Source organism: Eubalaena glacialis, chromosome 17, assembly GCF_028564815.1.
Source record: "Eubalaena glacialis isolate mEubGla1 chromosome 17, mEubGla1.1.hap2.+ XY, whole genome shotgun sequence".
Taxonomy (NCBI): domain Eukaryota; kingdom Metazoa; phylum Chordata; class Mammalia; order Artiodactyla; family Balaenidae; genus Eubalaena; species Eubalaena glacialis.
In genome coordinates this window covers 30,385,308-30,412,128 of record NC_083732.1, presented here as the reverse complement: position 1 = coordinate 30,412,128, position 26,821 = coordinate 30,385,308, and the positions used below count along the sequence as shown (strand labels likewise).

General features: G+C 34.8%; 1 protein-coding gene across 1 annotated transcript in view; it reads right to left on the bottom strand.

Moving 5' to 3' along the window:
- Positions 1-1,636: 1,636 nt before the first annotated feature.
- Positions 1,637-26,821, bottom strand: part of CPNE3 (copine 3) — a 43,932-nt gene continuing 18,747 nt past the window's right edge. The window contains exons 6-16 of the mRNA XM_061172280.1: positions 25,176-25,259; positions 23,298-23,387; positions 19,459-19,557; positions 16,759-16,845; positions 15,998-16,057; positions 15,319-15,452; positions 11,188-11,242; positions 11,054-11,105; positions 8,177-8,310; positions 6,425-6,661; positions 1,637-4,832 (exon numbers count right to left, since the gene is read on the bottom strand). Coding sequence (XP_061028263.1) covers positions 4,722-4,832; positions 6,425-6,661; positions 8,177-8,310; positions 11,054-11,105; positions 11,188-11,242; positions 15,319-15,452; positions 15,998-16,057; positions 16,759-16,845; positions 19,459-19,557; positions 23,298-23,387; positions 25,176-25,259 — 1,143 coding nt within the window. The 3' untranslated portion in view covers positions 1,637-4,721. The remainder of the gene's footprint in view (positions 4,833-6,424; positions 6,662-8,176; positions 8,311-11,053; positions 11,106-11,187; positions 11,243-15,318; positions 15,453-15,997; positions 16,058-16,758; positions 16,846-19,458; positions 19,558-23,297; positions 23,388-25,175; positions 25,260-26,821) is intronic.

Genomic DNA, 26,821 nt, shown 5'->3' with positions numbered 1-26,821 from the left:
ACTCTAATTACAAAAGGCTGCCTCACCTTGCTCATTCCTTCTTTGTTTTAGCATCATATACTGCCTCCTTTTTCATACTAGATCATAAGCTTTTTAAGGTTAGTAAGAAATTTTACTCACTTTGGCTTCACCTATTGATTACCAGTACTAAGCTATTCAATAAATATTTGTTCAAAAACAAGTAAATACTTTTTACTGGATGGAAGGCATGGCTGAAAAGACTATTTCATATTTAGTCTTCTCTCTGAGAACTCTCTAGAGCTCCCCAACCCCTGACATTCTTGAGTCCAGTCCTGGAAGACCAAGTGCTGTTATAAAACCTGGCACATTGTGAGTTTATGAAAAAACCAAAGATATTAGGGCTCTCCTTTCCCTATTGTAAGAAGTCACAATTCTGCTTGTAATATTTGCCTCACTGATCATTTCCTTTTAGAAAGAAGAGAATCAATAGCCAAGACAAAGTATAATTCTCCAAGGACAATACAACCTGCTGTGAGTAGTCTGGAGAATTCGGCCGAACACAGCCATGCTTAGTGACAAATGACAAGGGTGATGGTCTTGCTACAAGCAAGGGTTTGGCAATCCTGCAGACCTGTGTCATCATTAGGTGTGAGCCAGCCTTGGAACCATTAAGGAATTGATGATATGGGGCTAACAGGTGATTTGATGTGGAGGCAGGGTTGTGGCAGGAAAAGCCCAGCATTCAGAAACCAACCTAGAAACAGAACTTAGCAAGTGTGTAACCAAACAGCTGAGTCTCTGCCATAAGGTGACCACCACCAAATCCCTCATCAGGGTTTCACCAAGACAAAGCCATTTTGGCCACGCAACTTTGGCAACAGGGTCCCTCCTATCTGCCCTAAAATGTAAGGCCCTCCAGTTTTTCAAAAACACAACTCTGATCACATCAGTCCTTTGCTAAGTCCATTCAGTGGCATTCCATTACTTTTAGCCTAAGTATGAACTCCCTGTATGCCCCAGAGGCCCTCACAGGATGTAAAATCCACCCATCACTCCACCTCATCTCTCCACTCTTCTCTCACCACTTTCCCTCTCGCACTTTGTATTCCAGCAAACTTAAATTCTTTCCATTCCTGAAACATTCAATGCCATAGTTCATAAATGCTTTAAACTTTCTTTATCCAGTGAACTTTCAGGTCTTATCTTTCAGCACATCCTCAAGAAAGGTCTTATCTTTCAGCATATCCTCTAGCTCCTTGACAGCTAGATGGTTCAGGTCTCCCCCCCTACAATATGTTATATCACACACTAATCTCATGTCTCTCAATTACTCATTTAATGTTTTCTCTCTCCTCCAATCCTTTATTTCTATGAAGGTGGCAACTTTGGCTGCCTAGGTCACCACTGTAACCCCAAGACCTTGCTCAATGACTGCAACATAATAGTAGCAACTTTTTAAAAAGTTAGGTGAATATACTGTCCTGCTTAACACAACTGATAAAATGTGAGCACCATAATTCTCCGGCCACTCTAGTTAAGCTGAGAACCTTTCCCTTGGTTCCTCTGCACCCTGAAAAGTATCTTGAATGCATTCAATATCTTTTAAGTGAATACATCCCATAAAATAATAAAATCCCTCCAAACTGTTTAATTCAGTAAAATACGGAATACAGGCTGATTAAAATACTAACTTTATTTCTAACTTTTCAATGAATAACATTTAGAGAAAGAATAAAAATGAAAACAAGGCACTATTGTCTCACACCACGAAATAATTTTATCCAAAGGAAATTCAGATGCAAGATACATTTAACATCAATTCATATATTAGTAACTATACATTTATTATCAAGTATGAGATCCATAAAAGCACAAAATAGTCTCTCGAGATCTCAACCAAGCTTCTAGCTAACCTTATGTGTCACTTCCACGACTATCAATCACACACATAAAGAAACTAGGAGAAATTTACTGAAGATGACTTTCCAGAAAATTTACAAAATGAAAAAGGCAAAGTATGTCAAATAAGGTAGAGGCAGCAACACGGCCCTGAATTTACTCTGGAAAGGCTGCCTAAGGCACTACCAAAACGGATAGTTGTAAATCCCTGATCTGACTTTAAATTTTTATGATCTTAAAATTTTCAATTCTAAGCACAAGGTGACATGACCATGCTAATTGCTATTTTCTCAGTACAGGCAGATGTCAGAAATATTACATCTATCCATGGCACTGTCACCCTAATATATGTTTGTAATATATCTGTTTATACGAAGTGTGAAAGTAAACTTGGTTATTTTTTCTTTAAATGCATTTTAAGAACTAATGGCACTTGCATGAATGGTGGCACAATAGGGAAAAGGACTATTTTAATATAAAACAATACTATATCAGCATGTGATGAGGTAAAATGTTGAAACTATAAGAATTTTATAAAATAATTTAGAAATTATAAATGCTTTTATTCGAAACTGCAAAAAGGTATCAATTACTCTAATTTGCTGGAATCACAGGTCTTATGAATAATAGCATCTACTGATGAACCAAATCAAGAATGCATAATACAAAATTAATTTTCAAAAGGGAACAATTCTGGTTAAAATCAGAATATAAAATTATGAAGACCAAATCAATTTGACAGTGGTGACAGAAGTACTGTTATTTGGCCAATAAAAACAATGAATGCTCATGACCAGTGGTTCCAGGTGTCCTGTGCAGGTGACTCAGGTGCTGCCAGGATCTGGTTAAGGAGAGTGAGGAGGAGGCCCAGTGAGTGGGGCTGTGGACCCTGCCCCAGCTTCAAACAGAAAACCGCTACTTCTGTTTTACTATACATTGAGAACATATGTAAATTGTTTCTTTTAAAGGCTTCATGTGTTTAAAAAAAAAAATTCTGAAAACCACTGTAACATATATATGCTGTTTCCAAGCACACAAAGAGAAATGAAATTAGGACATCTTAGACAACAAAGGCTCCGAACTATTGGAAGAATCATCAGTTTTTTTCTCCCCTAACTGATGTCAAGATGACTTGTCAACTAATGAGACATACTATAGAGCAACAGACTACTAGTTAGGTACCTTCAGGTTAACAACACATATCCAGAGGAGAGCTAGCTAAGTGGGAAATTGTTAACTGCTCACCTGGGCTAAGCAACCACTGTGGCGAGCAGATCCCCTCTCAGCCTGACCTTGGCAATGAGCAGTTTCTGAGAAGCCAAAAGCTGTTCGTGGCTGAGAGCTCACTTGCTTCAGACATTTCAGGGAACAAGAGACCTGAGCTGTGGTGCAAGTTTTCAGTAAGACTGATAGGCTTAGGGTGCATCCATTTACAGATCCACAATAAACACGTAATTCTCAATGTTAAATTGTTCAAGATGACTGGCCAATACACAGATATGCATAGTACTTGGCACACAGCTCCTCAATTAAACGTTACTGAATCTATTCTGAAAAGGTAATGTTTGCGAAGTATTATGTTCTAAAGGGTAAAAATCAGGAAAAAAATTCTACTAAAAAAAAAAGCATATAAAGTCCACTCTATCCTATGCAGCAGTTGGATCTTTTTTAAAGTTATAACAGGTTTTAGGCTTAATACAATATATTCTGGATTTATGAAATAGCACATTATTAAAATGTAAAATATGATTTTGATTAATAACCACTATCATGAGTTTAAAAAAATCAGACTAAAAATGTTGCTTAAAAAAAAAAGAGAATATCTAAATGAATCTACACAAATGTACAAATCAATATATGGGACCTTAACAAGGAAAGTATAAACACTGTCTTTTTTAATAAGTAAAGTCTTTCATTGATTAAAAGGAAGTAGAATGCTGAATTTCCCCTTATATGTTTCGTCCTTATAATTTTCCTGGATAAACCAGTCCTAACCATTTTAACGAACTCCAATTAAAATAATCTAATAATGTTGAATCTAGGGCTACCTATCATCAATGCAGATATAGAATCCTGAGTGTTACATACAATCAATGAAAAGGTCAAATCTGACCATGTTTATGGTATTCAATAATGAAAATGAAAGATCTAGGAAGACAAATAAAAATGGCTTACTTACATGAGGTTCCTTTTACTTGTTGATTGTACAATTTTAAGAACTGAATATGTGCCTTCCCTTCTCATTCGGTACTTTTCATGAAGTTCTATGAGGATGCGTGCTGTTTTGAACTGTGCATGTCTAAATTGCAGCAAAATTCAGGCACAAGTAAAGGTAGTTTTATCCCATGGAATAGCACTAAGTATAGTTCTAGAAACAAATTCAATATCATCTAATTTAAGAAGCTCTTGTCGTCAGGCATGGACATTGGCTTATAAAACATATATTGCCTAGAGCAAAGCACAGCAACCTGTAAATCGCATCATTCCAACAATTTTCCACTCTTTCTTATTTACAAACATTCAAAAACAGCATTTTCGTCATATGAAAGTAAACAACCACAAGAAGAAAATCCGCTTTTCTCACACCAGTTTCTAATCCAAATAGCCTCACTGCAATTACTGTAAATCACTAGCAATCACTGAATTGACTGGGCAAAGATTAAGTTAGCACTTTCCTCCAAAAAAAGTAAAAAAGAATGCTTTAAATAGACATAATCCATAGAGAACTAGGTTTGCATCATAAATGCTGGGGTTCGTGAGAAGCATGTAAAATGACAGATTCATGATGTGGGGTCAGAGAGAAATCCATTGCTCCACACAGCACAAACGACTTCTTTCTGCTCAGGCGACCAGAGCTCCTTTCATTTCGTAGCCGGGTTCTTGGGAGGAAGGAGTTTGTATGTGTTGAAGTAGCCTACCACCTGCTGGGGGATCTCCGCCAAGACACATTGAGCAAGCGCTTCTTTTGGAGCCTTGTGAAAAAATAAAATCAAAGCAATTTTATTAGCGACCAAATTTTTACTGGCATTTTGATAAAAGACTAGGAAAAAGCAGTTAGTTCCCAATTCCCAGCTTGTATCTTGTCTCAGGTACTGTCCATGAAACATGGAATAAACCAATGTTACTTAAGAATGCTTGAGTATGCTCATGAACATTTATCAAGTACTTTTTTGGTGCCTGCATTTTGGCATTTAATGATAATTTTTTTGCTCTTTAACTTTTAAATGTGGGCCTTTCATTCACTTGGTATTAATTTTTTTAACTTTTTATTTTGAAATAATTACAGATTCATAGGAAGTTGCAAAAATAGTACAGAAAGGTCCCACGTACCTATCACCCAGTTTCCTCCAAAGATAACATCTTATATAACTTTAGTACAATATCAAAACCAGGAAACCAACATTGGTATAGTTCACAGAACTTATTCAGATTTCACCAGTTTTACAAGCACTCATTTGTGTGTGTGTGTGTGTATGTGCTCACATGTGTAGTTCTATGTAATTTTATCATCTGGGTAGATCTGTGTAACTACCATCACAATCAAGATACAGAACTGTTTCATCATCACAAAGATCCCTAACATTACCACCTTTTTAATACACACCCACCTCATTCCCCACACCCACCCCCACTCATACATTGGTTGGTGGGAATGTAAAATGACATAACTGTGCCAGAAAAGTTCAGCAGTTTCTTTAACAACTAAAATGCAACAACTATACAACCCAGCAACTGCACTTCAGGGTATTTATCCCAGAGAAATAAAAACTTATGTTCACACAGCCTGTACACGAATGTTTACAGCAGCCTTTGTATGTGATAGATGAGAACTGGAAACAATTGAAGATGTCCTTCATTGGGTGAATGGTTAAACAAACTGGTACACCCACACCATGGAATACTACTTAGCAACAAAAAGGAATACATTTAACAACTGGGAAGACTCTCAGAGAATAAAGCTGAGTGAAAAAAAGCCAGTGTCAAGGTTATATACTGTATGATTCCATTTATATAACATTGTTGAAATGACAAACATATAGAAATGGAGAACAGATTAGTGGTTGCCAGGGGTTAAGGAGGGAATGAAGGTGGGAAGGAAGTGGGTGTGGTTATAAAGGGGCTACATGAGGGAGCCTGCTATAATGGACCTTGACTGTATCAAAGTCAGTATCCTGGTTAGGATTCTGGACCTATAGTTTTACAAGATGTTACCATTAAACTGGGTAAAACAGTTTACTGCTTACAATTTTCATCAAATCAACTCCTAGTTTGGTAAATTCATCATATACTTGCATAGAGTTTTTCTGTTATTACACAGGTAAAGATAAAATATATTCTAAAACATTCACAACAACATCTTTTTAAACAATTTATCACATGGACTGCAAGAAGCACACAAGTATACAACCTGAAAAAAACCTGCCAAATTTAATCAAGGCTCTTAAAATGGAAAATTCACACACTCTAACCCCAGACACCTACTCAACTGCCTGGTTATGGACCGGCAAAGGTCTGTGTTCAAACACCTTAGAGTGCATGAAGAGTAGGGAGGAGTGGTACTCACATTCTGGAACTGTCTGAAAGGCACAAACTGGACAATATCCCTGATGGCTACCTCGCCCGACGGAGAGCGGAGACTTCCGCCATCGCCATCCAGAAACTCCATGGCACCAAAGTCAGCACCTCCAACTCCGACAATGATGATGGACATAGGCAGCTTGGCAGCGTTAACGATAGCTTGTCTGGTCTCATCAAGGTCTGTGATCACGCCATCAGTAATGATTAAGAGCACAAAATATTGCTGCCAAGAAAGACAATTATGTCCGCTGAGCCAGCCGAGCTCCCCAACAATAAAAGCAATGGTTAGACTCTAACAAATACCATATGCTAACACATACATATGGAAACTAAAAAAAAAAAAAAAAATGGTTCTGATGAACCTAGGGGAAGGACAGGAAAGATGTAGAGAATGGACTTGAGGACACGGGGAGGGGAAAGGGTAAGCTGGGACGAAGTGAGAGAATAGCACTGACATATATACACTACCAAATGTAAAATAGATAGCTAGTGGGAAGCAGCTGCATGGCACAGGGAGATCAGCTCAGTGCTTTGTGACCACCTAGAGGGGTGGGATAAGGAGGGTGGGAGGGAGATGCAAGAGGGAGGGGATATGAGGATATACGTATGCATATAGCTGATTCATTTTGTTATACAGCAGAAACTAACACAACACTGTAAAGCAATTATACTCCAATAAAGATGTTAAAAAAAAAAAGCAATGGTTAATGACATCTCCAGCCTGATAAGTCATTTAGTCTCTTTCTTGCTCATTTTCCTTGTCAGTCTCTACCCAGGATACCATCTATATGAAATATTCTAAGATTCTCTGATGACAAGGAAATTAACTGATACCAAAACTGTAGTTTCATTAAAAGTGCAACAGACCACAAAAGAGGGCTGGCATAAATACACAGAAGCAAGACACCTACATGTCAGAGATTAAACTTTCAGTTAGCACTGAAACATTTTGATTTAACTGAAGTACTGAATATGTCAAAGTACCTATCAAGGGAGCAAGTGGCAACTCCATTCTTAAAAGATCAAATATGGAGGAAGTAGAATCGTTCATCAAACTAAAACATACTTTTTTAAAAATGGATATGGTTCAAGGTGGGGAAATCTTTTCTCAATCCCATCATCTCTGATACATCATTTTAGAGAGTGGTAAAATGTTACATAAAGTTGTACTCCATCCTTTGGGCCATTTAAGTCTAAAATGGAAATAAGATTTATAATAGTAGCTATCATGTGCTGAGTGTTTACTCTGACTCAGGCACTGTGCACTTTATATGAATTATCTTCTCTCACTCTTTCAACAACTGCCTGAGGTACTTATCCCTTATTTCTGAGGATACTGAAGCTGAGTGGGGTTTGGTATCCAGGGTCCAAAAGGTAATGACTCTCTAATTCAAACTTCTTTAGTATGGTAAGTAATTTTGCAACAGCAACTGAAGTGGTAGGTCTCCTGAAGCCTAAACTTGCTAAGGCTACTTCACAAAAAAATTTTTTGAGAACCTACCTGAGAAAATTATTTCAAAAGACAGAGAAAAAACTTATAAGTATACAGGTTGTTTTGTTGTTGTCTTGTTCTTAATGATCACTAATTTAACAACAGATGTTACTCCCAAACCAAGGATGACATATCATTGCTTCATGCCCTGTCTTTGTATCTCAGCAGATCAAATAAACAGAAAAATGGCTCTGGGAACAACAACCAATCCACATTCTTCCTGCCCCCTGGCGACAGGGCACTTACAGAAGCTGTCTGTTGTTGTGTGGCTGCAGCAGCAAACCTGGCCACATGATTTATGATTGGAGAAAAATTAGTTGGTCCATAGAGTTTTATCTGAGGAAGGCAGATCCGATATGCCTCTATAATGCCTTGAATTCCTAGACAAGAAAAGCAGGATTAAAAATTCTCAAGCATAATTTGTTTACTATTCACCATACTGGCTAATTTATATACCAACATACAGTGCTTTAAACAGTCAAAAGTTCTATATTCAGGAGTTCTCTAAGGTATATAGTATTACAAAACTCCATAGCTATGCTCTATCACAAAAAAACCCTATAAACTTTACTCTCCTCCAGTAGAAGGCATTTGTTTTCACCTCAGCCAAATTATTCATTAGTCTAAAGTAGGGTTGTTATATTGCTTAATTTTGATATGTTTTGGGTATAAGACTCTGATGGAAAAAGAAGCATACAAAAGATGCTGCAGCATACAACTGATGACAAGAAAAAGTAACTGATAAAATGGAAAAACTTTTGCATATATGACCAGAGGTTCTACAAAAATATCATATAAGGTTAAGCATGGTATAGTAGACTATATTAATTGCAAATATTCACTTCCAGGTTATTTATCACATTTTGTTGCAGAAACACTAAAGCATTTATTTATGGGGTGCACCTTAGGCCTGCTGGGTATTATGTAATGGAAGACTGGGCAGGCCCATTTGACTAGCTTTGTCCAGTGCATATGAATGGATATGACATCCATGTCTAAGCAGATGTTTTAAAAATCACGGCCTGTTTTTGCCAGCTCTCTTGCTTTTTCCCTCTGCCATGGGAACAGCATATCCCAGACAGCCTGAGACCCAGAATGAGTAGAAACAGAGTAGCGCAGCAGTCTAGCCAAGCATCAAGTGATTTGTAAAGTGAGCAAGAAATAAATTATTGTCATTACAAGTTACTGAGATTTAGAGACTGTTGATTACAATAGCACAACTTACCAAAAGTTGAATGGCATTCCTGATTAAAGCACTGCTGATGAATCTGCCCCTAATACACAACAGTGTCTGGGATGTAGGTAAGAGACCAGAAATCCTAGAAATTCCCAACAGTGCTTTGCTAAGATTAACAAGAAAATCTTAAAAGACTTTTAATGTAAACCAAAACAGGTCTCTTGCTTACCAAATGTCCAGCAGGACATAGATCAATAAGGAGGAAAAGCATATACTTGGTTTAAAAGCTTCACAAGACCAAGTCTCTCCACTTGCCAATAAACTCCTCTTAGGCACTTTGAGTTTAGGAATAAGTGGTCTTATGAACAACCTTTGAGAATGTAACTAATTCATACGTAGAGGTGATTTTACATGCATAAGGTGAGGCTGGAACTAGAGGTTAGTCGGTCCAGTAGTTACAAAAATAATATTAACATAGGCCAGCAGCAGGATCTTACTGTAATGATATATGCTATAGAAAAATTGAACCCATAACCACAGCAATAGTAATATTTTCTTCCATTTCTATCATCTAGCTTGCTTTTCAATCTGAAGATATACAAAACTGTTAATTAAATTTCTTCATAAACATCAATTGCCTTCCATTCCTCAACTAAAACTAAATTATGCTAAAATCTTTCCACTGCATCAAAGGAACAAGTTAGACATGTTCTTTCTGGGCAGCTAAGGTCGATGATTAATTAGGAAAAGGGGATTAAACTTCCTTGTCTTAAAATAAGGCTGTATTTTTTCTGTGTAGTATTTCCTCTGTCTAACATCAAATTAATTATTTTTTCCAGACTAAACCAAAAGCAGAAAAGCTGTGGCAGCTTTGGGTGGCAGCCCAAAGATGGGCTCATGTTACTCACAGAGTAAATGAACTTCTAAAATGAATTATTCCATGGTATGTTATCCATATTTACTTGCAATAAATAAAATCTAATTACAACAAATTCCAAAAATTGTTCCAATTTCATCATAAGCATGAAGCACATTTCTTGAAAAGAAAAATATTCCCAGTTTCATATGCCTAGGGATACAAAAGGTCACAACCAGCCACTGAAAGTGCATTAAAGAACACTGAATTAGTACAAGAAAAGAGTTTCAGAAAAAAGGAGAAAATCCTAATACAAACTACTCCCAACAAAATGGTCATGCTCTTCTACTTTATGAATATTATTTAGGAAGGGAAGGAAAGAACACTCTCCCCTGTTTTATAATTGTTAAAAGGACCCTTTGCAGAAAATTAGCTTATTGTCTACAATTTTATGCCTCTGCCCCTACCTCTTTTCCTCTCCAAACTGTTCAGTCTTACATAATTTTGTGGGAGATTTGGCATTTTAGGTTGATTGCTCAATGTGGCAAAAAGGAAGAGGCACTGGAATATTTGAGGGATAAACAGAAAAGTGAAATGAAAGAAATGCCTGTCCCTGTTTTCCACACAAAGGAAAGCCACTCTTAGAGCTTAGTTCTGTATTTCTTTAGCCCACCCCATCTCCTTACAGAACCCTGTGTAACAAGTAATTTGATGCTAGACACTTTCTCTTCAAAGAGAGTTAACTGCTAATCTGAGAAAAGCATCTGTATACTGAATGACCTGTTTCCATTGAAGGTTTATTTTAAAATCAACTTATATGTGAAAATAATATGCATATTCTTATGGATCTACCCTCAAGATTGAGAATCTTTTGTTCTAGTAAAACTCTTAAGGTAGAAGAATTTAGCCTGCGATCTTCATCATCATCATAGTGATTTGCATTATCATCATTACCATACTAACCACCAACTTGGTGTAAAATTCTACTACTTTACATGATAGAAAATTCAATATGTCACAAAAAGAAACCCAGAGAGGAAATGTGAGTAACTTTTTTCAGTTTAAAAATTCATGTTTATTTTTAACTTACCATTACAGTTGGGATTGGATGGATTAAAGTTTATTGGAAATTCATGAGAAACCTGTCAAAAGATGAAAGAAGGACTGATGAGGCTTGTTTTGCTTTGCTAGGAGGCAAAGCTTCACAATGAGAGTTCCTCTTACCTGCCACTGAGGTGGGATCTGAGCTCCAAAACCAAAAGCTGGAAACATCTTATCACTGAAAAGAAAATTTGAAAAACGCAAAAGGTCATTTTTATCTTTATTCATAATAAAACCAATATGAGCTTATTTTCTAAAAATTTGAAATCTTAGAAAAATATAAAAATAAAACAAAGATTAGAACCAATGTTAATATTTGGCAACTCTCATTCTAAATATTTTTCTGTGCATTGAAGGAGAAAAATGTCTCTCTATACTTATTAAAATGGACTTTATATTAATATTTTATAACATACACTTTTTTATTTATACACTGTTTATCATTTAACTAAATAAATATATAAATAAATCCATAAAGTTTTAAAAAGCACAAGTTTTTTCATTTGTTTACAAAAACACTCATTTGGCAGCAAAACCTGACCTCAACTGACATGAAGTTATTTATAGCCTTTATTTTTGTCGCTTAATATGAATATTCATACATTTGGCCACAGAAACATGGTACAAATGCCAAACATTGTAAAACTCTCACATTTCTGCAGCAAAGTGTATGAATATTTGGCCCAAGCATTTAGAGACAATTATGGACCAGAATATATAACATCATGTGAATGGCTGTTAAGTATTCCACTGTATAGATATTCTCCCCCAACTGATAGACACCCTATGTCTTGCCATTATAAAACATTGTAATGATTACACTAATTTTTCTACTAGGGATATTCTTTTTTATATTAATTCTTAATGGTTCTTTTTGCATTGAGGATAGAACCTATATCTTATATGTCATGATATTTTTCCCGGTCGATAGTCTGTCTTTAAATTTGTTTAAAATATCTTCCCTTTTTTAGTTATTAATATTAATAAATGTGAACACATAAAAATTCTTTCATGATTTTTGCCTTCTCTGTCTTGCTTAAAGGCTGTCCTCACTGCAAGATTATAAACAATTCACATATATTTTATCCTAGAACTTCCAAGCTTTGTTTTTGATGTTAAACTTGAAATTCATCTGGAGTAGGATATGAAGCAGAAACTGCCACTCTACACCAGTATCCATTCTCTTCCTTTTTAATTATGGATCCCCTGGGCTACTGGCAACCACACTAGCTGTACTCTAGCTTCTCTGGGCTGGCAGTGGTTAGGTGGCCGGAGATGTGAGTAGAGTGATTTGTCAGCCACTTCTCAATCACACTCTAAAAGGGAAAGCACATGCATTCTCAGTTCCTTGGTCCTCTTCCCACTGGCTAGAGAGGATGAGAATCACAGCAGCTGCCTCGGACCCAGGGTGGAAGCTATAAGCGGCAGAACTGCCCTCTCAGTCCTGAACTACTTACTTCTAGAGATGCAACATGAAAGAGACATAAACCTCTATTTTGTCAAAACCACTTTGTTCTGGGGTAGCCATTTCAGCAATTTTGTCTATAGTCTATACAGAATAGTATCCTAACATACACAGGCATGAGTCAGGGATCCAAATCCAGTTCCTGTCCAGTTTGACAGCTGTTACAACCCCTTTCCCCCAAAATGCCATCTCTATCATACACTAAATTCACATACACTTTTGGGTCTATTTCAAGACTGCTTACTTGTTTTTACTGGTCATGTACTAGTTCCATACTCGATTAATACATAATACTGTATATATGAAACTTATATAATGTTATAAACCACTAAAAAATTAAATTAAATTAAATTATATATATATATATAGCTTTAAAATAAGTTTTAGTACCTGCTAGAACAAATTCCCCTTCATTCTTTTTCCCTGAAAAACTTCTTGACTATTCTGATTCATTTTACCCTCTAGAAAATTTTAAGAATCATTTTGTCAGGGTTCCACTGCAATTCTGATTAAAACTGACTAATATAGAGAGAAATGTTATATTTTACATCACTGTGACATCTGCCTATCTAGAATCGTGGTATATCTTTCCATTTAAACAAGTTTCCTTCTTTGTCCCTCAGTACAATTCTGTAGTTCTTCCTCACTAAAGATCCTAGACCTTTTACTAAATTCATTCTCATTTTTTATTGTATTATGAATTGTGATCTTTTATCCACTATAATTTCTTCATTTGGTTTTTGCTGGTTAGTGAAAAATTGTTGATTTTTTATTTTATGTTGTATCTGACCACCTTTTAAACTTTCACACTTTCTAATATTTTTCACTTGATTCTCTCAGGTTTGAATTCATTCCTCATAGGTTTGGTAGAATTTATGTATGAAGGTTGTCTTGGCCGGTGCCTTCGTGAGGAGAGGCTCTTTGACCAGCCACTCCATTCCTTCCACGGTTCCTGGTCTATACAGGTTCTCTGCTTCTTTGAGTCAAATTTGGTAATTTACAGCTTTCTAAAAAAAAAATCATCCTTTAACCTACATTTTCCAATGAAATAGCATAAGCTTTTACACAACATTAACATAATTTTTAATTTTTTTCTGAATTTATGCTTATGATCTCTGTCTCATAACTAATATTCTACACGTTTTCTCTTTTTCTTGGGGGGTCAGTGTTGCCAAAGGTTTGCCTAAGCTTTGCTGAACTTGCAAAGAATCATCTCTTCATTTAACTTATTAATTTGGTGACTTTCCAAGTCATTATTTTGTGTGTTTGGAGGAAGCACAGCACAGCAGAGTTGTGAGGGCATGTCTCTGGAGCCAGACAGCCCAGGTTCAGTCCTGTCTCTGCCAGTTACCAGCTGAGTGACCCTGGACAAGTTACTTTATCACCTATGCCTCAGTTTTCTCACCTGTAAAATGAAGATGATAACTGCACCTATCTCACAACTAAGTATGAGGATTTGATGAATATCATATAGAAAGGATTTAAAATTTTCTCTGACACATAATAGCTAACATGTATATGGAATCGCCTACTATTGCTATAGCTATATTTTTCTTCCTATTCTTTAATTTTATTTTGTTGAAAAGCTAGTTCATTTTATATTCAATTCTTGTTTAAAAATAAAACACATAAAGCCAGAAATTTTCCTCTATAAAGACAGGACCATGTCCAGTCGCCTCATTACCCTTTATTGCTAGAGAGTCTATTATTACACTTTGATTTCCTCTTTGATCTAAGAACTACTTAAGAGTTTTTTTAATTTCCATGTGGTAAACTTTTTTTAGTTAACCTTTTGTTTTACCTTCCAGGAAGCAGTCTGAGAAAGTAACCCTGTAAATTTTCTACTTTTTATCTAAATCCCATTACAACTGTGTTACTTTGAAATTTTTATTATATTTCTAGCTATTTTCAATTGAAATATTTTGATAGTCTGTTACTAAACATGTCCACCATTATATTTTCATTTTGGATTATATAACAAAGTGTCCTATAAAGTAATTTTTAAATTATATTTAATGAATTTTGTCTTAAATTCTATTAGGCTGATACTGAAACTGCTACCCCTGCTTTAGACTTGTTTGCGTTTGCCTGAAAATTTCATTGCTTTAAATGTCATAACAAATTAATGAAAAGCTCCATCAAATATGTAAGGGCTTTTATCATAAAATAATAGGCAAATACAAGTGAAAATTTTTACTGTGCCCTAACAGATTGAGAACAAAAAATTAATAATGTGGATTTTTTTCCTGTTGTTTACTAAACCTTCAAGAGGACCTATTTAAATCTAGTCAAAATCTATCCATTGAGAATCTATTCAAAGTATTTTATAGCAATTATGTCAAGTTATCCTTCAACACTTGTTGAAAATCACCATTAAGAAAATAATTTGACAATGACTGCCAAGGAAATAGACATGTTAAGAAATAGCATCTATGAGTGTTTACAAAATGTGTCTTCTGGACTTCAATTACACAGATAACCTATCCCAAATGAGTAAAACCCAAGGAAACCAGATCAAAGAAACAAAAGCCTTGCCAGCTTCAGTCAGCTGTTAAAGAAGCAAGCTATATATAATACATTATAACTAATCACAGCCAGAGATTAGAGGTCAAAGGTAAACACTAACTAAGACTGTCACAAAGGGAAAAATAGAAAAGATAAGACAAGAGAAATTTTAGGGAGAAAGCTATTCCTCCCCAGCACCCTTATCCCATCAACTACATCAGAGAACCACCAGACGATACAGAAACTGCCCTTTCTGGGGAGTTATGTGTTGGAGTCATACTCACACATCATAATCTTGAATGACCAGTCCCACAGACCAGATTGCAGTCAAATACTCATTAACACCATTGGGGCTGATGTAATGAAGGGAGTCGGGAGACCTTGGATCACCATTGGAGCCAGTGAAGTCCACTCCCACCTGCCAAATAACAATTGCAGCCCTTACTGAGATGAAGGTAGGGACACCCTTGCTTGATGTCCAGGAAAACACAAACATTGAATTTTGAGACAGAAACATTCATCCCAGAGCCTGCTACTGCCATTTCCTAACAAATGCCTGAGCCTATGGGTATTTCCAGAGACAAATAATTAAAGCCGCAGCATGAAGCAACCTGCTACCCCTATTTTTCTAGATGTCTTAAATCATGGATTATTACATCCATGGCTTTAGGCATAGGGCTTGTTTTTTTTGTATGTTTGTTTGATTACTGCTTTTTATTATTTAAATTACTGCAGGATAATCACTGATTTGTACATATCTGCTTTCTTGCAGGAGAAAATATTTAAGAAGGCCAAAAGCTTCAGGGTGAATCTAGACAAACTCTCTGAGGAGACCATACACAACAGATTGTATAAATTTCATCACAAAGTCAATTTGGCAGTGAAAGAAAGAACACTGCAAAATGGAGGGAAAAAAAATCACATGTTACAGCCCTATTGTGAAAAATTCAGTGTGTTACTCACAGTAAAATTCAGTTGACATCCTCCCATGATATAGTCAAGGAATGTACATTCCACTGTAATCTAAAAACAAATAGTAAACTTAAAATTAAAACTCTCCTACTATATAAGAAAAGCAAATAGCTCTCTGGCATATATTTTTAACCATCTATAAACTGAACAGCATATGATATAAACATATGGAAAACACCCCTGCATTTGAATTTAAGGCACCCTGCCCCTACATGTCATGAATCTGTAAGATTTTACTTCAAGATAATTATAGCAATGTGAAGATTAGAATATTAATGGCCAAAGATGAAATACACTTACAGTAAGTTTTAAGAAACTAGTAATGAGTCTAATATGTTGAGAGCTTTAATAAGTATAATAAGCAAGATTAAAAACAAAAACAAAAACTCCCACTTGTTTATAAGAAATCTCTTGGATTTTTTTCCCTTCACTCATAACATCTCATCTTGAAATAATGACCAGGATAGATGCACTAAGTCAAGCCATTTCCACTAATGTGATGGAAAAATGCCAATGGTGCCTTATATTTCCTAAGATAATGAAAAACTTTGATATTCTTTGTCCTTTGCTAAAAAGTTGTCAAACCTTGGAAGCAAAGTTACTTGGAAGATTTCTCTACTATTTCCTATTCTCTTCTTTTGCCTAAAGGTGCCCAGTTGCTCATGTAATTTTCAACTGTCCAAACAAACTGTTCATTTAGAAGAACTCGAAATGTGATCTCATTACACTATAAGTGGTCAAGAGAAACTGACCTCACACTGTTTCACACTGATAACACCTGAATTCTTGTAGCTTTTCTTCTTTTGCCTCTTTTTTTCATTTATGCATTCAAATTCAACCTGTAGGAAGAAAAGACAAAAATGTTCATTATTACTAGTGATATAAGAAATGCCAATGTAAATTTAAATGAATGACTTTTTTCTCTTGGAATCAAACCACCTACTGATGTAGGTCTGTTACAAAACACAACACTGAAACAACTGCATACTATGTCGTATATATGAAATATTTATCAGTGATATTTCCAAAAAGCACTTCTAAAATTGTGTACCTTTTAAAATAGTTCCTAAGTATAAATTTTGCCTCTGTAGATCATTTCCTTACAAATGCTCCAAGTAATAACCTTTTTTCTTTATAATAAAGTAAATAAAACATTACTTCTAGCTGTTACCCACACAAAGTACAAAAATACACTGCTTAGAAAAGAAAAAACCAACCATCAGAAAACAGAAATATATGAAGCCCAACTCTATGGTAAAATATGCAGCAAAGATCATCTCTTTCCACTGGGACTATGTATAGAAGTAGATCTAGTATCTTACATCTTCTCAGTATAGTTTCTTCCCCCAAACAGATCATCTTCCTTTCCACCTCCTACCCACTTATCCCTCTGTAGGGCTTGGCTAAAGTCATCCTCCTCTATAACATCAACTCCTGTTCTAGTCTTCTCTGATCTCCATCTATCTCATTAAACTTCTACAACCACATAAAATTTAGTTACATACTTGGTATTGTTGTCAATTATTTCATTTCATTAATTTTTTTCCATAGCTAGGGTATAATCACTTCCAAGTTATACCTTCAAATTCTCACTGCCTTGCCTAATAATAAGAGATACTCAATGAATACTGGATAAGTCACCTCTTCTGGTTAACAGAAAGCAACTTATATACTTTGGACAGAGGTATTACTAATTTTCGAAGACTCAAACATTTAAAAATACTTTTGATACAATGATACAAAACAAAATGATGTTAAAAAAATTCCTTGATAGTTCAGGATCTTGCCAGAGTCTCAGCCTTTATCATACATATTAATTATTGAATATTAGAGATGCAGAAATGCCCTAAACAGAATTGTTATTGGTAAAAAGCTGTATTACTTCACCTCATTTATTCACATTTTTACAGTGTCTACCCAAGTGGCAGGCACTGTTCTAGGCACTGAGAACACAGAGTTGATAAGACAAAGTCCTGCCTTTGAAGAACAAGAGTGGGTAAACCTTGTCACTACAGCAATATTAAAAGCTTCATTCTGTCATGCGGGAGGGAAAGATCAAGTTAGCTGGACTTAGGAGAACTTTACATGCCCCATAAAGTATTATACAGTTAGCTGTTGGTTCATTATCTTCTAAAAACAGGTCACTGACTGGTTCTGGAAAATAACAACAAACTGAAACCAGTGAAACAACAATCCAGATCACTCTTCATATTTAGTTCTTTTAGGTAGCTTGCTTTATTTTAAATGTTCAGATTTTCATTATTTTCCATTATTTCTGCCTTTAAAAATAAAAAAAAATCTTTAAATAGAATCTTTACAGCTGAATTTTGCTGTTGTTTTAATTCAAACTGTTAACCCAATTGAATCTCTGCATTTAAACCATTGAGTGTGATTTGAAAGCCTTCCTTACTTCACACAAGCACTTCTGTTATTTCTAGTATCTGGGCTTTGTGACCAGGGTGTAGGGACAGGACTAGAGATCTCTACATGACCTACTGAAAATTCTAGTCCCACTACGTTTGTTCAAAACTCATTTTTCCCAATTATTTAAATCAAACAGCTAATAAGGTTTATTTATTCATTTAGTATTTAAGTTTTGATCTAAAACTGTCAGTATCCTCTTTTGGGTCACCTCACCTACATGACTTCGTAAAAAAGGCCTTCCCACCTGACCATAATCTCTTACCTTTTAAACCTCATGTTTAGATTTTCAGAAGCAAATGCTATATACAGGAGCATTATTCAGGTCTCTAAGCAGGTAATAAACATTTCATATTATTCTAAGTAAGCTATAAAGGGAATAAACAACTTATCTCATTCAAACTAGAAAGGTAAATAAGAGGGAAACAACACTCTGCAATAGTTTTTAGGCACTTTGCCTTACAGACAGAAAAGTTTCAAGAAACAATCTTAGAAATATGTGGGGATGATTAATAAACAGAACGTAGTTAAGGTAGACAAATGATCCTAACAAAATTAGTACCATTAGATGGCAGCTTAATATTACATAATTTGAAATAGCGTAACTATGCTTTTATCCTTCCCTTGGGCGAGGACGAGTCAGAGAGGAAAGCGACAGGCAGAATGTAAAAGCCAATTTGTAAAATGTCCAAAAGGAGAATAAATGAACCCAATTCAAGTCCAGGTATTTGTCTAGTGTAGATATTAATTATTGTGACCAATGAAATGTCAAGATCTTTAAAACAAAGGATTTTCAATCAAACCATATAAATTGTCTGAAGACAAAGGAAACCAAACCTCTAAACATAAATGAAAACTCATCCCAAGTAAGAATTTTGGATCATGCAACTACTAAATAAGATCCACAGACTTCAGAGCATTACATAATATAGAGTAAAAGCATGGAAAACTATTTTCTATGCCAAGAGAAAAAATGAATAAATACAGGGCCAAACTATAAGGTATATGCAAATGACAAGGATGCAACTTACAGGTGAATTTCTGGAGGCTTCTTTCAGTTTTGTCATGGTGGTTTGAAATGTTCCAATGAGATCATGGGACCCATCATTGTCATAATCATAACACTCTACCTAGAAGTAAGTATATATAAAAATCAATATAATTTTGTTTAAAAGTATTGGCTGCAATAAATGGGACTTACCAAGAAGTGTACTTTTAATTAAAATTAGTGAAAATGTTTAACATACAGTCCTACTTGGAGAAGTAGGAATTAACTTCCTAGAGGAACAATACTGAAACACTTTGAAACACTCGCTATTCTTGGAATGGGGTTCTAGGACACATCACAGGCAGATGAAAAACACAAATACTGTTCAAATTCCACATTAAGCAGTTTCCAGTTCCTGTACATGCCCTTTACAAGTGCTGATAAAGTCAAAATGGAATTAGACCTTCTTTCTCATCTGCTTTTTACCTTGTTATCATTTTACAATGGCTAAAAGCCACTAACTATCTGGAGGAAGAAAGGAAGTCAGTATCCTAGGCAGCTAAAAATTGTATAATTAAATTCTAGATGATTAGTAACTATGGAAAACGTATTTCATTAGCTGCAATTTGGTGAGGTTAGGCTTCTATTAGGAGTTAGATATGATGAAGTCAGATTTGCATCATTCTGAGGATCACAACTCTCACAATGAAAAGGAAAATTCCAGGAAAACAGTTTTTAATCCACTGAGGAAGTATCTATACTGGGTCATAATTATTTTATTTCCATGTAAGACAGGAATCTTGGCTATGGCTCTCATTAAAGGCTCGCTCTTTCTTGAAGCAGACAGAAGAGAGCTGAGGGTATTTGATTTCCATGTAGTTTTGCACCAGGTTGACAGATGTAGCCAAAGAGTAAATATTCACAAGAATACCTGAATATTCATTGCAATGAGAAAATAAGGTGGTGTGAACTCTTAGCAAACAGAGGTGTTCACTGTGATCATAAATAACCGATGTTTTTATAGTGCTTTGTAATTTCAAACATTTCTTTCTGCAAACATTTATTGCATGCATTGCACACACTATCTACTGAGCTTGTCAGGTAGGAGAAGAATTAAATAGTCTTAGAAGATGACATATCTTGTGTGGTAACCAACTAAGTCAATCTGTACCAAGGAAACTTTTGAATCCTTCTAGAGCCTATAATTTAAAATAAAAGCCTGTAACTGAGAAGCAATTTGCATCTACCCTATGCCAATCTTCCATCCTGCTATAATCCTTTACAAAGTTATATTAATCACCAAGCTAAAATGCTCAGGATTTATATATATTCACCTAGCAAAGTGATTTATTTTCTTCTCAGTTCTCTAAGAGGTGAATTGAGTGTTTATCATAACAGGAAGTCTTTCACCCCTTATATTTTCATTATTATTCAGGAAGACTAAAAATCAAACAATCAATAAATAAAAACAAACAAGGTCTAGAACTGCGATTTGGAGCAACAGTAAGGGTTTTTATTTGTTCCCAGCACTTCAGTCACTGACCAATTCTGACCCGCTAACTCTTGCCCTACATATCCGATACTCAGTTTTTAAACCAAAAGTCCTTTATCTGACAGAAAAGAAAATTAATGACCTTAATAATTTTTTCTAGAGGAACTAAAATTAAGAAAAAGTCAAAACAATCTTAATATTTTAATAATTTCATTTTTAAGAGTCTTTTTTTTTTATTATGGAAAACAGAATGTTACATTTTAGACTTGCACTCAGGAAACTCCAATTTATACCTAAGACAACAAGATCAAGCTTTGATAAGGCCAAGATTTTATTTAAACAAAGCTTATGGAGGAGCTAAAACTATTCATGTTTAGACTGTCCGAAACTTCAGGGAGTGTAAAAACATTTTTAAAATGTAATTCCCAATAACTCACTACAATAAATATATAAGAAAAGTTCACTGTTGCCTCATTAAAGGCAAATGTTTGATGCTAAAGGAAAATGTGACATTTATAATGCTGGCATATGTTCAGATACAGCTTGAGGTAAATGATGTAATGATTTGTGTCATTTAATTTCTCTTCTCAAGAATTTAAAAACTAGTAATATTGGCTGTTTTAAACAACACCATCAGCAGTGTTTGTGAAACTGAAATGTATGCATATATACATATGTGCATATGTATACATGTAAAAGAATGCACACATCACACAATACTACATTCACTAAGGCATTCCCCGTTTAGGCATGCATGATTATTTTTCTTATTTGCACGATTTTATGAAAATAATAATACATGCTAGAGTGATAACACTGGCACGTTCATACTGCAGCAAAGAAACTGATGATTCTGACTCTATTCTCTGCTCTATAACTCTTTACTACAACTCTAACCAATTTCCAAACACCAAGAGAATCACTGATGTATGACTTTCTGATATTGCAAAGAAATATAGAACTAAAGAAATAAAGACAGTGATGGTGTGGCAAACCAAGTTGTATATAGTTAAAACAAATGGAGAAACTTTTAAGAATTGGAAGACATTCATTAGAGAAAGCTCAGAAAATCAATTTACTTACTATAACAAAATAGCCCTGTAAGCATGCCACTGTGCATAAAAAAAAAAGTTTAAAAAAACATTGTTTCATTGTTAACATATTATTACAATCAATCAAATAGTTATGGTTTAGGCATCTTTTTTCCCCAGCCTTTCTTGCTTCTCAGATCTAATGAAGCTTCAACTTACTATTTTTAATGTGAAAAGCAAAAGTTCTAGATTTAATATAACAGTAAAAAGTAATTTGTAAAGCTACTTTTCTATTATTTACTTTGTACCTAGACATTCACTGCTATTTGAAATATCACACAAATCACACTCATTGATTTTTAAAGTTCTCTGCAAACTGAGGACAAAATTTATGGATCTAAGAAATGAAGTAGTTTTCAATAATAACAGCACCTCTACTGTGTTTAAGAGTTTATAAAACTTTTCACTTTCATTAATTTAATCCTTACGTTATTTTGTTATGGAGACATTATTTTCTCTACTATGTAAGTAAAGAAGTTAGATAACCTGCCCAAGATCCCTTAGCTGGTTAAGGGCCTAAGTCAAGTCTTAGACTACGGTTTGACTCTAAGTCCTTTGCTTGTTCCAGGCCATCACCTTTCCTGCTTTCACCATACTAATTATCAAAAAAAAACAAAAAACAAATAAACAAAAAACTCACCTCAGTTTGCTGACTTCTGAACATAAGAAAAGGGTTCTATCTGGAATCTTATGTAAAGAAATGACTCTAGTATAAAAGTGTCTTAAAAATAATGTATCTATTTTGATAAACGGCTATAAGTGAAAACATTAAAAAAAATTCTTAGCTATCTGCTTCTGCTCCCTGTTCCCACTCTGCTTTCCTCTAAAAACTCTACAACTAAAGCCATCCAAATGTTTTAATAAATTTTATCTTACTCTGAAAAAATCAGTGACAGAAAATGTCACCACTATTCTGCTCTGTGCTAAGGGCAGGAGGAAGCTCTGGGTTCTCAGTTAAAGTAACATCTGTTTTTATCTGCAAAGGACACACCAAAGGCAAAGAGTGTAGTTAAAGGTTCCTATTCACAGAGCAGAGGAATCTTATTAAAAGGAAGACTTAAATTAAATATTTTATTTAAAAAAATAAAAATCACAATGTTTGATTAAGCAACAGGTCAACAGATCACTCAAAATGTCTGCTCCTTCAAACTGACTACTTACCAGAAACATTTCTATTTTATTATTCATAACGTAAATAAAATTCAAACTTATTTCTTTCGTTAAATACTATCTAATGAATTAATTTATAAAAGCAGTGAGTGTGTATGTATATATAATATATGTATAATTTCAAATTACCTTAATAGTTTTATCCATATCTCCATAGCACAGGGAGTTAAGAGAGATTTTAAAAGGCCTCCAAACAGGATTCAAGTTGTTTTTAATAACCTATAAAAAAAAAAGATTTAAAGGCAAATTAGAAAAATATTCCATTCATTAATGCTTTGTTCTTGCCTTTCTTAGATTCCCACCACTCTCATCATTCATCCTTCACCTCTTCACCCACCCAACTTTGTCAATGAAAACCTAGCTAGGATAATATTATACACCTGTTATATGAAAAATGTGATAGACTGTCTAGTTGTGATACATTGTGAGAAAGAACAAAACTGGGAAATATATCCACCCTTTATAAGGTGTACTTAAAAATTAGAGAAGATTATTGGTTTTGTTGGAAACCAGAGTTTTCAAAGCAGGACATAAGATTCAAATATGGAATAAGAAAGGTTGAGAAAGAACCTTGCTATGTTGGTTGTGAATTGGAAAAATAGTCTAAATTCATAATTTAAAATTTTAAAAATATGTATATATAATAAACATATATACACAAATATACATATTTCTCAGTTGTAGCCATTGAAAAGGTCTAAAAGCAACGACATCCCAGTAGAATGAGCACTCGTATACCCTACTGTCCAAATACTACTACCCTCTTAAAGGAACAGGGTTCCATAAGAGAAATAGCTCATTCCAGACTTGGGATAGGTTAAGTACACGTTGAATTAAGAACATAATTTCACATAAAATAAGAGACTGCTTAAAGACTAATGGAGTCATGTTAAAAGAACCCAAGAACCATTTGAAGGAGCTCTTCCTGGTCAAATTTGGATTAATATGAGCAGCAAAATTCATGACAGTAATGGATTATAAACACAGTGAATATACTATAACAATCCATGAGTCTATAATGATACTAAAAATAAAAAGTGAGAGAGATAAGAGTATCTGCAACCCCCAATATAAGTGATTCAGGTATGGATCATCAATGGATGCTAAGACCACTGGGCGAAATGGAGGTTATTCATGCAGTCTCAAAGAATCACACTGCAATCACTTATTAATTACAAAGGGAAAAAAGTGAGACTTTATCATGGCACAATCTGGTGGTCACCAGCTTAACCTAGTAGCCCAGACTGGAATCATCAGTACTGGGCATCCTGACACATCCTGATGATGGAAGATACACATACTGTGTTCTTGATGGAAATGTTTGATCTGGACCTAATTGTGAGGAAACAAAAGAATCCAGTATGTTGGACATACTGGTCTTGATTACTCAAGAGATTCATAGCCTGAAGGTATAAGGGAGGTAGGGGGAAGAGGACTATATTGGGAACATAATAGCCAAATGCAAAATGTGAACCTCGATTGGATCCTGTATTAAACAAAACAAAACAAAACATATATAAAATGTGGGAAAATTGGGGAGATCTGAAGATGAATGGTATATTAGATGATGTTACTAAATCAATGTTAATGCTCTCAGTTATGGAGGTGTAGAGAAATGCCCTTGTTCTTGAGAAATACCTACTGTAGCATTTAAAGGTGAAAAGCCATGATGTCTGCAGCCTACATTAGGATAGTTTTGCAAAAGGGCATGGATATGTGTGAGAGAGAGATAGAGAACACACATGTATGCAGTTATGACCATTTGATAAATCTAGGTGAGGGATACACTGGTATACATTTTAGTGTTCTTTATAGGGTCTTAAAAATTAAGCATAGTAGCACCTCCTCATTAAAAGAAAAAAAATGAGCATGCTGACTTTGTGTCTCTGGCAATTATATATGTCTGAACTCAGATTAATATTTTTATAAATACATAATTTTTAAAAATTCAGATTACTACAATTCCAAAGGAAACCTCAACCCTACTTTTCAAATTCAGATATTCACCTCTGTTCGATGAACCATTAGCCAGTTTCCATCAGACATCTGCTTGTGGAATTCCAGGTATGGATCTGACTTTCCAAATAGATCCTACATTAAAATAAAAAAGCAATTATTCTCCTCCTAAACCATGTGAAACCACACTTTATACATGTTACATGTTAGCAGTACCTGAAGTTTAACTCTATAGTAAAGATATATACAGTACAATACAGCAGTAAATACAAATCCCAACACCTTCCTCACAAACATATGAGCCTGCTCAAGTCTACTAGGAGAACTTTTAAGGCACTTGTGATACATGCTCATAATCCTGTGTATCACACCCTTACATGATGGCTTTAAAATACAGTGATCAATAGGACCCATTATCAATACGTTTTTAGCTTGTTTTCATTATTAACAGTGTTCATTCATTCACATAGCACTGAGTAGTTTTATATAAATGATCCCATACATTAGTCATACTAACTCCATGAGAGACAGAAAGAGAAAATAGATTCAGAGGACTTAAATGACTTTGCCAAGATCACACAACTAATTAATTGATGGATCTGAGCCTTGAGTTCATATCTTACCCTTCTAAGTCCAATACTCCTTCAGCAATCCCACACATTTCTTTACACACACAAGTAGATATGTGGAATGCACAACAGAAGTACTTCAAGGGAACAAAGTACATCCCCTATTTCCTCTGTAATTCACCACAGCACAGCACTCCTGTATAATGCTCAAGTACAATGAGTGTTCAAAAATACCCTTATCGCCATCTTACACACACACACGCACACACACACACACACACTCTTACACAGGGAGATAAAATTCTGGAAGAATGTACAAATCGTTCCCAGAGGTAAAACTCAGATAGTAAGACTGTGGATGATTTTATTTTCTCATTTTTATTTATCTTCATTTTGAAATTTCTATACTCCTTAGCATATATTACTTATTATTTGTGAAATCGAAAGGACACCTGTTAATCTCACAGTAATATACACAGATATGTCGCTAAACTGAAGATTTTTTTCAGTCCTGAATTTACCTCAGTATTAAATTAATAAGATAATATTACTTCCTTCCTCAGCACAGTCTAATGTTAAGAAAGTAGCACATTCGGCACAGTCAAAAATATAAACACAAAGACTAAGCAGAACTTTTAAAATTTAATCTTACCTCTAAGAAGAACCTTAAGTAATGTAATAAGCCTCTCTATGCCTCATTTTATAAAACTAAGAACAGCATCATACATAGAGAAGTTAACTTTCCAAAAACACATTAACATGCCCTGTCTCACTTATCTTAAAAATAATCTTTTGAGAAAGGCAGAATATCATTATTACCATATTGAAGGTCAGAAAACAGACCTTGTTTGAAAGTTCATTAATATGACAGTAGTAGAACTAAAATAAGAATTAAAAGTCCCTGACTCTGGGATAAGTTAAGTCAAAAAAGCAAGGTAGAGGAACGTATACATAATATATTATGCTACACTTACTCACGGGCTGAGGCTGGGGAATATAAATACATACATACACACATGCACACACATATCTATCTATATAGATATACACATGTATGTCTATTTGTATGTTTATATATACACACAGACATATACACAGAGACATACATATACATATGCACATGTATAG